Below are 12,162 nucleotides of genomic sequence, written 5' to 3' on the forward strand. Positions count from 1 at the left end.
TGATTACATAATAGACTTTTTAAATTCAAGATTATCCCAGGAATAATTCATTTTGGCTAACAGTATGCCTGAGGAACAAACCCTGGAAATTTTCTTCAAGTTATTTTGAAATAATTAATTCTGACATTTATAAATAAGTGCAAAGCTTTGTCTTTTCTTAATTCAGTTGATTATCATTAATCTTTTGATTGCCACTGAAAATCTAACAAGTCAGAGAATAATGACATTACATGCTTTATCCCAAAATACGAATGAATCAATAAGGAAACTAAATTATTCTACTTACAGACTTCCTCTTCTGGGAAGACTCAGCTCCTTCTGCAAAAGAAAAAACAAAACATGTTTATGAGATGCTTCCTTAACCTTGGACTACTAGGAACCAAACAGGTAACATAAAATGTATCTTCCTTGTTATGCTTGATTTGGCACTTTCTATACTGAAAAGATTTTAGTGCAATTATTTTACACTGAATCCCTTCTTACATTGTCCCTTTTATACACTGTGTTTAAGGTTCAAACACAGATTACCTAAATTCCAGAGCAGAAAAGACATCAATCCTTCCAAAGCCATGACAGGCAAATACTGAGTACGTGACACTATAATTGAGGGTGAGGGAAATCTGAGCAAACAAAGAACTTAACCAAAAAGGAAATAGAAGGAGGAAGGGAAATTCTGCAGGATTATAATCAAGTGAAAAGTGAAATGAAAAGGGAGTTAAATCAGACTATTTGCCCCCAACAGAAATAAACTCACGCAAAACGTTGTGTCTACCGAAGATCATAATTTTAAAAAGAAACACAGCAAAAGGTTTCCTTCTGGTGTTAGTTCTTAAAGAAAATGTAATTCATGATTTAGGGTTTTTTTTAAAGTAGGTTAATGAACCTCTCAAAAGGTAACCAGACAGCAACAACAATTAATAGATTGCTTGATAGTTTCAAAGGGTGCTCTCACACTTATCTCAAATTAAGATCATTATCTACCTTTCTATGGAGTGTCTATGGGAAAACAAAACAAAACCACCCAGCAAACAAGCCAAACAAATCAATAAAAAGGGATACAGAAATACTTCCACCCACTGATGGAGCTTTCAGAAGCCTGGGCATTCAAGAATGATTACTTAATGACGATAACTAAAGAATAGGAAGCAATGAGTCATCTGGCTATTTTAACTCAAAATTTGAAAGGCTTGCCTAAATTTGGGCCTTCGTTCCCATAATTATCATTTATTTTTTTGCCTGCCTAGAGTTCAAGCATCATTTTCTGAAAGGTGCTCCCCCTTCAACTTCAAACTCACCTTTCCTGCTCCCTGTTCTTATTGGATCCTTAAATGTTTGTCATGGCCTGTGGCCTCGCATCTTACTTCTAAACCATGCAATTTACTTCAGCACAGCTTACCAAAAAATAAAACGGACTTGAGAGTAGCAGCCCAGAGGAGGATCCTGCCTTAAACAGAACTTAATCAAAGTTATTACTTTACTCTCTTATTAACGGGAAAATATATTTTGATATAGAGTTATAATAATCAGATGATTAAATACAAGGAAAAAAAGAAAACAATTTTAGGGACAGAGTATTTTCTTCCTTTTCCTAATAGCTAACCATTTTCTTGTCAAGGGCTGCAGGGTTCAGTGGCGGAATGGTTTTTGTTGTTTTGAGTTTTTCTTTAATCCTTCATTAGCCCCAAGAAATTATAGTGTTTGCTGAACTTAGGTCCCTGTTTCCAAAACATAAATACACCTTTATTTGCTAAAGCCTCTAATGAGGAGAGAGGCATCTCTGACCAAGACATTTTTCTTTGGAAAACTGAAATGTAAATAGAACAACCAATGAATAATTTTCTATACGTGTGTCTTGGATTATGACAAGCACTGAGAAATCTGTTTTGTATTTAGGTTAAAAAGAAAAAGAAAAAAGAACTCCCTAGAAGTAATCATTCACCAGAGAGTTTCTTTTAAAAAGAAATTACTGATCTGAAAAGGAATTCATACATGTAACTGAATCACTGTGCTGTACATCTGAAATTGACAGACTATGGCAAAGCAACCATGCTTCCATAAACAAAGAGAAAGAAATCCCTGAGACCTACTATACAGCAAAGGCCTAGAGCTTAATTAAACAAATAAATACTTCTGTTTAGTAAGCTCATCTGACAGCAGCTTTAAAAGAAAAGGAGGGGTACCTGAGGTATTATCATTAATAACAGAAAAGAAGTCAGATGTTTCAACATCTGAGGTAAACAGATCACTCAGAAGATAAGAGGGGAAGGGCCAAATAAATGATCCCCAAGTAGTTCAATCAATCATATTCCACCAAATGACCCAACCAAAAGCTGGCTGTTTTGCTCTGAGAAAAAAAAAAAAACTGCTGAAATGGCAAGATAAGGGATACAAAGCCAACTCTGCTTTTAATCAGAAAGTCTTTCCAACAGCTCTAGAATTATGAGTTCTAAACAAGAAGAAAGGTCACAGTGGGAAACCCCGCACCGCTGCTCCCAGGACGGCAGCCGAGGTTACAGGCAGAGGGGCCGGGGACATTTAATAGGCCACTGTCAACTGACCTGCAGGGTCCACGCTAAACGAGCTGAGGAGCTAATCCACCTGACGGCTTGAATGTCAGGCGCGGAACTGGAAACTCAATTTGGTAGCAAATTGGAATCAGATGTGACGGTAATAAAGTGAGAGAAACGAATGTGCTGTGGCCAAGACCTTGTGAACAATGGCTGCAAAAGCCTGCAAATACCAGGAAGACTGAGATACTGCAGATGGAGCCAGGAGGGACTATGGCCCTGCCTCCTGGGACCACACGCTGATGAACCTGAACTGGTTGGATGCAAATGAGCAACATTAGGCACTTACTGCCCCAACCCCAGCGATACTGCGTGCGTGTCCTCATCTTATTCTTTTAGTGTCAGGACAAGGACAAGGTCACTAACACACACTTATATAATTAGGTAAGGCATATGGTATTGGGCTTCTCCGGTGGCTCAGACAGTAAAGAATCTGCCTGCAATGCAGGAGACCCAGGTTGATCCCTGGGTTGGGAAGATCCCCTCGGGGAAGGAAACGGCAGCCCATTCCAGTGTTCTTGCCTGGAGAATTATGGTATTAGTGCCATGCAAGTGTATGCACGTTCAGTCGTGTCTGACTGTTCATGACTCCGTGGACTGCAGCCCACCAGGCTCCTCTGTTCATGGAATTTTTCGGGCATGAATACTAGAGTGGGTAGCCATTTCCTAGTCCAGGGGATCTTCTAAGCCTAGGGATGGAAACTGCATCTCTTGCATCTCCTGCAGTGGCAGGCAGATTCTTTACCATTGTGCCGCCTTTTAGTGCCAGTCATAAACCAAAGCTTGTGCTGAGTATATGTGGAACATGTGTTAAAAATGTAGCATAAGAACAGAGAAGGGAAGAGAGCAGAGAGAGGAAAAAAGGGCAAGAAACATCCATCTGAACTAAAAAGTGTGATTATTAATCATCATAGGTTAAAGAAATGCATATGAGTATACTTAAGAATATTAGAATTCTAAAATTATTTTCAACGATGTTGATTTTTCAGTGACTTCTAATATTTTTAGAATCACTTTATATCATTATTTTCTTAGTATTATGATCTTCTTTGCCTCCTTTTCTATAAATTCTAACTGGAAAAAATATTTTCAGTGTACATACACTAAAAATAAAGATGAAGAAAAGTTAATCTGCCTAAGTACTTTGGTTTTCATCTTGTGACCTCTTGATAAGACTGAAGACACACAGGTTCCTCAAGTTCGTGAGGAGAATTTCTGTGAGTCCAGAAAGAGAAAGCATAACAGATGATTCTTTTCCTTTTGGCCAACCTTGGCCTCAAACAGAGAAAATACCTTGTCTTATTCACAAAGACAACTGAGAAATAGCTGCAGTGTTTTTAATATGTATGCAATATCCACAATGGCAACTTTAAAAGTATATATTATTTCTGAAGTATTTACTAGCTCTTCATACACAAATAAAATAACATGGTTATATCTGCCATGAAATCTTTGAACTATTCTTTTTAACTGATAGGCCAGTTATGATTTAAAAAAGAAAGGAAATGTCCATAGATTGTGTTACAAATAAGATATCCCCTCCTTCAAGAGGTGGGGCTTAATTCTCTTCCCCTGGAAAGGGTCTGTACTTAGCGCATGTGTGCTAAGTCGCTTCAGTCATGTCCAACTCTTTGTGACCCCATGGACTGTAGCCCTCCAGGCTCCTCTATCCATGGGGATTCTCCAGGAAAAAATACTGGAGTGGGTTGCCCTGCCCTCCTCCAGGGGATCTTCCTGATCGTGTTAGTGTCTCTTACATCTCCTGCATTGGCAGGTGGCCTCTTTTACCACCACTAGCACCACCTAGGAAGCCCCTGGACTCGGTGATTCCCTTCCAAAAAGAAAGGAGGGAAAGGGAAAAGCAGCAACTTTTCAGTGGATAAGCCTGACAAGCACCATCTGAACCAACCAACGCTAATGATACCAATGATAAGCACAGATATCATGTGCCCCTGATATGATGTGATGGGAAGGACTTCATCTCTGTGGCATTCTCTCCCCCACATCCTTAGCTCCCGTTTCATTCTGGAAAAAGAGAAAAGAAACAAAACACCAGGGAAACCCAAACTTAGGGTCATTCTATAGAACATCTTCGAAAATGTCAGGGTTGTGAAAAACAAGGAACAACTGGGAAACTGTCACAGATCAGAGAAGACTAAGGATAAACAGTGACTACATGCAATGCTGGATCCTAGACTGGATTTTGACTCATTAAAAAGGACATTAGTGGAAAACCTGGTGGTAGCCAAATAAAGTGTGTAGTTTAGTTAATAGTATTGTATAAATGTCAATTTCATAATTTTGACAAGTGTGTTAACGCTACATAAGATGTTAACACTAGTGGAAACTGGGGGAAGGGTATGCAAAACTTCAACTATCTTGCAACTTTTCTACAAATCTCAAACAATTTCAAAAGTTTTTAAAGTTCTCTAAAAGGAGGAGAGAGAAGTAGAGAGAAAGAAAAACCGTGTGTGTGTATGTGTGTATTTTAGAGCAGTGGTCCCTAACCTTTTTGGCACTAGCAACTGATTTTGTGGAAGATACTTTTTCCATGGACTGGGTGTCAGGGGGGATGGTTTTGGGTAATTCAAGTGCATTTCATTTACTGTGCACTTGATTTCTAATCTAATGCTGCTGCTGATTTAACAGGAGGTACCAGTCTCTGGAAGTTAGGGACATCTAAGTTAGAGCATGGAATGTATGAACTAATAAATACCGAAATATTCTAAGCTTACTATAAGGTCACCATTAATCCAGTATTTTAGAAGGTTACAGAATAGTCTAAATGAGAGAAGATTATGACTTGGACCATCAGTGAAGATGGTCAGAGTCAGGTTTGAGATATGTTTCCAGAGAAGTTACGAAAGAACTGAATGTGGAAGATGGAAGAGAAAGCCAGAAAGAGTCAAAGTTCTTGGCCCGATCAAGTGGAGTTTGAGGGAAGAATTTCAGTCTGGATATGTCACGTTCAAGATCTCTGTGAGAATAACAAAGAGAAACTTCCAAACAGGTGGTCGGACAAATGAACCTGGGGTTCAGGAAAGAGATCAGGGCTGGAAATAGACTTTGAAATCATTAATGTATAAAATGGTATGTAAAACCATAGCCTGGAAGAGATAGGAAAAGAGAGGACAGACAGAAAAAGTCTATAAGTATAAGCACATATAAGTATTCACACAGGGCTGCTTCAAATCTACAAGCGGGGAGAAGTTTGCTACGTAGTTCAGTTCAGTGGCTCCGTCGTGTCCGACTCTTTGCGACCCCATCAATTGCAGCATGCCGGGCCTCCCTGTCCATCACCAACCCCCGGGGTTCACTCAAACTCACATCCATCAAGTTGGTGATGCCATCCAGCCATCTCATCGTCTGTCCTCTCCTTCTCCTCCTGCCCCCAACCCCTCCCAGCATCAGGGTCTTTTCCAATGAGTCAACTCTTTGCATGAGGTAGTACCTGCTGTTAAATGATGTGCTAGACTATGCAAACCCTCAAACCACACAAACCGAAAGAGGCTAGCAAGCAAAAATACTACAGAGTAGATACCAGCTCTCACACAAGATGGCTTCACAGATAAGGTCCAAAAATGGGCAGGAACTAGGAAATGAACCCCCAGAGAACACGACCACACCTCTGCTGCTCAAAGCTCAGCTCATCTTCCCTCTGGGAAGGACCTTCGACAGGTCCCAGCACCTTCCCTTAGCACTCAGGCAGGCACTCCCCATGAGTGTCCCATTCCTGGTGGGTGTCAGCATGATACACCTGGGGCCCTGCCCTAACTGCCCAGGGGACAGGAACAAGGAAACTCTGGCTCCCTTCCTGAGCACAGTAGGAGGTGGGGCCAGCTCCACCAGGCTTCACAACCCAGGAGGTCCTCTGAAAGAAAGGGAAGAGGATTTGGAATTCAGTAACCCACCTTGCCCTCCACCCCTAACAGAAAAGCAAAATCCTGCAAACAAACAGAACTCCGATATCCAGCACGCACCACTTTCTCACTATTTTCCAGAAACCATTAGATTTAAAGTTCCCATACTCCTCCATATCATCATCCCTTAATCAGTCATCAGTGGCCTCACCCTGTCATCAAGGGTGACTCCGACTACTCTGCACTGACAAACCATTAATTTAGGGAGAGAGTTTAAAGAGCCAGGATGTGCGAGGCAGTGTATCAGGCACTGTTAGGGACACATAAGGAGAAAACAAAACAGATTTAAAAGCTACTTGGGGAAACACACATACCCAGGACAAGAGAGATATCACCAGGTGCAAGAGTATGCAGTATAATTTGAATGAGTAAATGGTAACAGGGGAGAGAAAATAAAAGGGGATGAGAGAATTCAGCTCAAGCAGTGGTTCTAAATGCAGCCTGGCTACCCCTCAGTGTCACCCAGGGAGCTTTGACAAATATCGATGTCTGAACACCACCCTGGAGATGGAGAGAGAGTTGTTTGTATATGTTGTTTCATGAGGCTGGCACTTCTAAGTACCCTTAAGGGCACATTAGTTGGATTGTTTTTTTTAATGGAATACTACTTTTCTAGCTGTCATTATAGTAGTGAAGTTTGAGGGTTTTATTGTTATTTCCTTTCCAAGTGGGAAGCATGGTAGGGCAAGGAAGGGTGCCCCAAGTGGAACTCTTCCTACCTAGTGGGGTGCAAATTTAACTAGGGGTATAGGCTCAGCCAGGGATTGGCTCTTCTAAAGGAAGGCTTTCAGCCCCATTTTCCTGACCTCCATTTTTACTTGTGAAAGCAGAAACAGGACAGAAGAATACACACACCACACCACAGAACCAGATCTTACATGAAAGGTTGGTTCTGAAACTGAGTTATACTCAAAAGTGGCTCACGTTCAAACCACCCTTGAAAAATCCAGTGAATTGCCCATAAAGTACACAGCTCTCTGCATACAAACTGTAGAATAAAGCTGGAAAAGCAGCAGTAGAAATCGACAGAGATGCCTGGACTTTTAAACCATCCAACCTGTAAAATACCACTGAAATCTCTCTCACAGTGAGAATGAGTTGGGTGGAGAATCTTAAAGGATTTCCCTTTCTTGCAGGTTTTATTCTATTTCTGTATCTATAACCATAGTGCACTTTACCATATTTATTTGTGGCAGTAAAGTTCAACAAAATAAACCATAAAAGGCACACTAAAATGCTTGCTTGGTTTTCATGTACATTTTACTTGATCACAACCACATGCTCACTTTCTCTGACAAAACACAAGTAGTCACTGCCTTCCTTTCTGAGTTAGCTTTTTCTGCCTTGAACTGAAATCAACAGTCATGGTCCTCAAGACTTGGCATTCACCTCCTATACCTTTCCATATACAAGTTCCTCAGTCACAATATGGGTGTCTGGCTCTTTGGGTTTTGTAAGATTCTATAAAAAATGGAGTCTACAAATTTCCTAACAAATTCACTTAGCTGCTTGGTACAACACTCCAGCCTTCCCATGAAGTGTCCAGAGATGAGCGATTACCTAGGACTGCAAAGCCAGGAGACGGTGGACACAAAATCTGAACCTGCATTATTCAGCCCCAATTTTTGCCTACATTCCAAGGGGAAAGTGCCAGAAAGCAGGTCAAAGTGTTGATGTGAGCAACAGGGAGGGGAGTGGGGGTCTGAATGAGTACATAAGCAGAGAGGGTTGGCTTTAATAAAAAAAATAAAATGCTTTTTAAAAAGAGGGGAGCTTTTCCTTTTAAAAGGAAGAAAAGTATGGGTAAGAACAGATACCTTTTAAACAACAAAGGAAACTGAAGCAATTTACTTAGAGTCCTGTAATTTCAGAAACAGAAGGCACACTCTTCTGCCACGGGTGAGAACAAGGGGCACATGCGGGGACTGAAGCGAGCAAAATGTTTTTTGTGTTTTTTAATCCATTGAACACTCTTTAGTAAAGGCTGATGAGGCAAGTGCTGAGGTTAAAGGAGTTGGCTTGCTTTAGAATACAGTGTGGAAAAGCCTGGAATAGAGTTTTTTTTTCAAAATATGCAATAGTACCAAGGGAGGGGGGTGATCAGTTTTCTTTAAGGAGAGTCAAGATGGTTTCTTGCCCAATGATGTTTCCCATTATTAATAAAAACAAAATCTGGTGGAACTGACACTGTTCTCAACCGCCAGGCTTAGCTCAGGTTAGGTTAAACTGATGACAAAGTTCATCATCTGAGCCAAAGTAATTGCTTCAAAGATAGCACCTGATTCAATCTGGGAAAATAAGATGCCAAATAATGTGTGTTCTGGGCTCCTGGGAAAGAACTCCTTCCCTTTTCCAAGAGAGCTAGCAAGAAAGGAGGAGCGTTAATCCCAAGACACTGACAACAGCTGCAGGCTAGAAGGTGACAGAGAAGAAAGGTAGAAACTGGGTCTTGGGTGATTTCTTTGAATTAATGGATCCAGTCTTGCCTCTATCTGAATTTCTCAATTATGGGAGCCAATCAAGTCCCTTCCTTGTTTAAACCAGTTTAACTTGCTGTTTCTGCTCCTTGCAAATCAAGTATTTCCAAGTGATGCAACACGTAAGCCTAGCCTTTCTTCAGAGGCATCTGGGAGTTGGCAAGGCAGCCTCAGGAGTGGGTGAGGAAAGGGGCATTCCAGAAGAGGCAATGGATGCAGCAAAGCAGGGTGGGGTGAAACAGCATATAGCTCTTAGTAAACTTGGAAAGGCCAGAACAGAAGGTAGAAAGAAAAAAACAACAGGACATGAGTATGGAGGCAGGCACAGGGAAAGCCATAGGATTTTAGGAGAGTCTGTCTTTATCTTATAGGCAATGACGAATTCAGAGAACATTTTAAGAAGAATAAGATGGTTGAATTTACACGTCTAAAAGGATCACTCTGGTAACAGGGTATAAATGAGTTATAAAGGAAAGTAACTCAGAGGCTTATTAATTTATCCAGGAAGCATAGCTCAGTGGCAGGACTAAGAAAGAGACAGTGAGGGAAAGAGAGGAGGGGCAGATTCAAGAGAGAAATGTGTGTCTAGCATCTATGGGAGCTGAAAAGAAATACTTAACTTCTGGGAAAGTTTAGAACATTTAGGAGCTAAGTCAGTAAAGAATCCACCTTCACTGTAGGAGATGCAGGAGATGTGGGTTTGATCTGTGGGTAGAAAAGATACCTTGGAGTAGGAAATGGCAACCCACTCCAGTATTCTTGCCTGGGAAATCCCATGCACAGAGAAGCCTGATGGGCTATACAGTCCATGGGGCCTCAAAGAGTCAGATAGGTCTGGGCAACTAAACCACTACCAACAGCGGGCACCATCCAGAGACGAAAGAAGAGGGCTGTTCAAAAGTTAAATCATGAAATCTGAATGTGGATAAGGGGATGCAAGACCATTTAATTTAGACCGGGGGTCCCTGGTGGGAGAGAGTGTGAGAGAGATTTGCAAAGTAAAATTAGAGCAAAGGACAGGTCTTCAGAACTTTTTGTTTTTTAATGTGGACCATTTTTTAAGTCTTTATTGAATTTGTCACAATATAGCTTCTGTATTATGCTTTGACTTTTTGGCCAAGAGACATGCGGGATCTTAGTTTGAACCCGCACCCCCTGCATTGGAAGAAAAGTCTTTAACCACTGGACTACGAAGGCAGTCCCCTAAGTCTTTCTTGCATGAAAGTTAAATATCATTAATCACAACCCCCTTTTCCACTTTAAAATTTTTTACACAATCAGTGGGAATTGTATTTCTTTACTAAGCCCACCTTTATCCATCTAGTCACAGTTCCTAATGTGGACTGTGTGGTGATGTACATTATCTTCTTTAATTTTCACTATTATTTTCATTTTGCAGAACTGAGGCACAGAGCACTGACACAGATCACAGAGCTGGTAAATGGCTTAGCTTGTCTTTGAGTCCACCGCAGTCTGAGTCCAGAACAGTTTTAATTACTTTTCATCACCAAGTAAGATTTGGTGTATTTGTACTAGCGATGCCCCCGCTCCCTCCCGCCAGGGATAACACTCTCCCCATGCCCCCGCACCCCGGCCCCAAGTAGGCTATATTGAGTTGCATTCATACTTGATAACACAGTGGCAATTACTCTTAGAAAGGAGTATTACAACACAGTTTTGCAGCTCTTTCTAAGCAAATTTCACACTTAAAGTATTTTTATAGACTCTGGCTTTATTTGAAGTAAAGCTTTGCAAACACATTACTTTTAACACAGATCTTTTAAAATAGAAAAAGCGTAGCAAGTCAAATTATTGGTTAACCCCAAGTAAATGAGCAAACGAAACAAGCTTCCTTTCCAGCCAATCACTAGGGTTTTGATGCTTCCTAACATGTTACACCCTTGATATCAAAAAATCAAGCTTGAGAATCTCACATTTATATACATACCTCCTTCCAATTCAGTATGATATAAGGTAAATCTGCCTCTTGAGTTTCCACATTTCTGCAAAGTTTCCTGAGTAGCAGGGATCGAACCCTAGTAGTAGCTAGTATTAATAACACCTCCAGTTGACTGAGTGCTTACTATATACTAAATGAGGTGAATTTATTTCCTCAAGGTTAGGAGCTTTCAGCCCTCAGTCATACAGTATTTTCTGTGTTCATTTTCTTCTTAAAGAATAAAAACTGTTTCTTTCAAGCAAAAGTGCCATCTTTGAAATTAAAGAAATTTGTTTTGATCAAATTAGAGGAGCCACAGCCCTGTGCAACAAAAGAAGTGAAACAAGAAAACGGATATTAGATCAACCGAACTTTGTGTTAAACAGAAATTCTTATTTAAGCTCATTGTATACTTTATAGTGAGTAAATGAACAGGATCTAGATTCAGATATACCTATGTTCTAATATAAGTCAATGCTAGAAAACATCCTTGAAAAATCTCTTTAACATCTCTAAGACTCAATCTTCTAAGTTATAGAATGAGGCTATTATAACGTATGCCATAAGGTGTTGAGAAGACCAAGACCACACACGATGCCCGTGGCACAGCTCTGAACGCACCAGCATCCTAGACGCCAGCCAGCACTAGTGGCTGAAGGGTGATACTCACATCAGATGTGCCACCTGGGGCACAAGTGAGAAATGGGTAAAACCAAGGAGCAAGTGCTCAGGACGCCTATCTCCTCTTCTCTGACTGTAGAACCTGGGCACAGTTCTGTCAAACAATTGGAAGATTCCAGGCAAAGCAGGCTTCAGTGAAAACACACACCCTGTCACTCATCAGGACAAAGAATCCCTTTAGCAGAAGGAGATCATATACAAATATTGGATATTTAACATCTGAATTGCCTTTAAGTCAGTACACTTTGGAGGTCCTTCAGGACTAGAAAATTAAGGTCACTGTGGACAAGTTTTGTGATTCTCCTTTTTCCTTCCAAAGAGACTTATGAAGGCTTGTGATAAATACACGCATCGGCCCTGCCACTTAACTATGTTTCTTGTTACTTGGGAAAGCCTGTGACCTACACTGAGCTTAGATAAAAAGGCAACACTGCACAGCTGTGCCCTGCAAGGCGCCACAATTTTTTCAAGTCTTCCATCCATTACCAGAAAATTACAGTAAATTCAAAATATTGATCTGCACACCCCTATATGGGAAGAAAGTTACCATCGACTTTTATTGCTTATTGTTGGGTACA

The 12,162-nt window shown here is 40.7% G+C and overlaps 1 protein-coding gene across 18 annotated transcripts in view; it reads right to left on the bottom strand.

Moving 5' to 3' along the window:
• MAST4 (microtubule associated serine/threonine kinase family member 4) overlaps positions 1-12,162 on the bottom strand; it is a 614,032-nt gene that overhangs the window by 297,712 nt on the left and 304,158 nt on the right. For all 18 annotated transcript variants that reach the window (XM_044932666.2, XM_044932672.2, XM_044932663.2 and 15 more), the window contains one exon: positions 287-318. In XM_044932666.2, the coding sequence (XP_044788601.1) occupies positions 287-318 (32 nt within the window). The remainder of the gene's footprint in view (positions 1-286; positions 319-12,162) is intronic.

The sequence above is a fragment of the Bubalus bubalis genome, chromosome 19 (genome assembly GCF_019923935.1).
Source record: "Bubalus bubalis isolate 160015118507 breed Murrah chromosome 19, NDDB_SH_1, whole genome shotgun sequence".
In the NCBI taxonomy this organism is placed as follows: domain Eukaryota; kingdom Metazoa; phylum Chordata; class Mammalia; order Artiodactyla; family Bovidae; genus Bubalus; species Bubalus bubalis.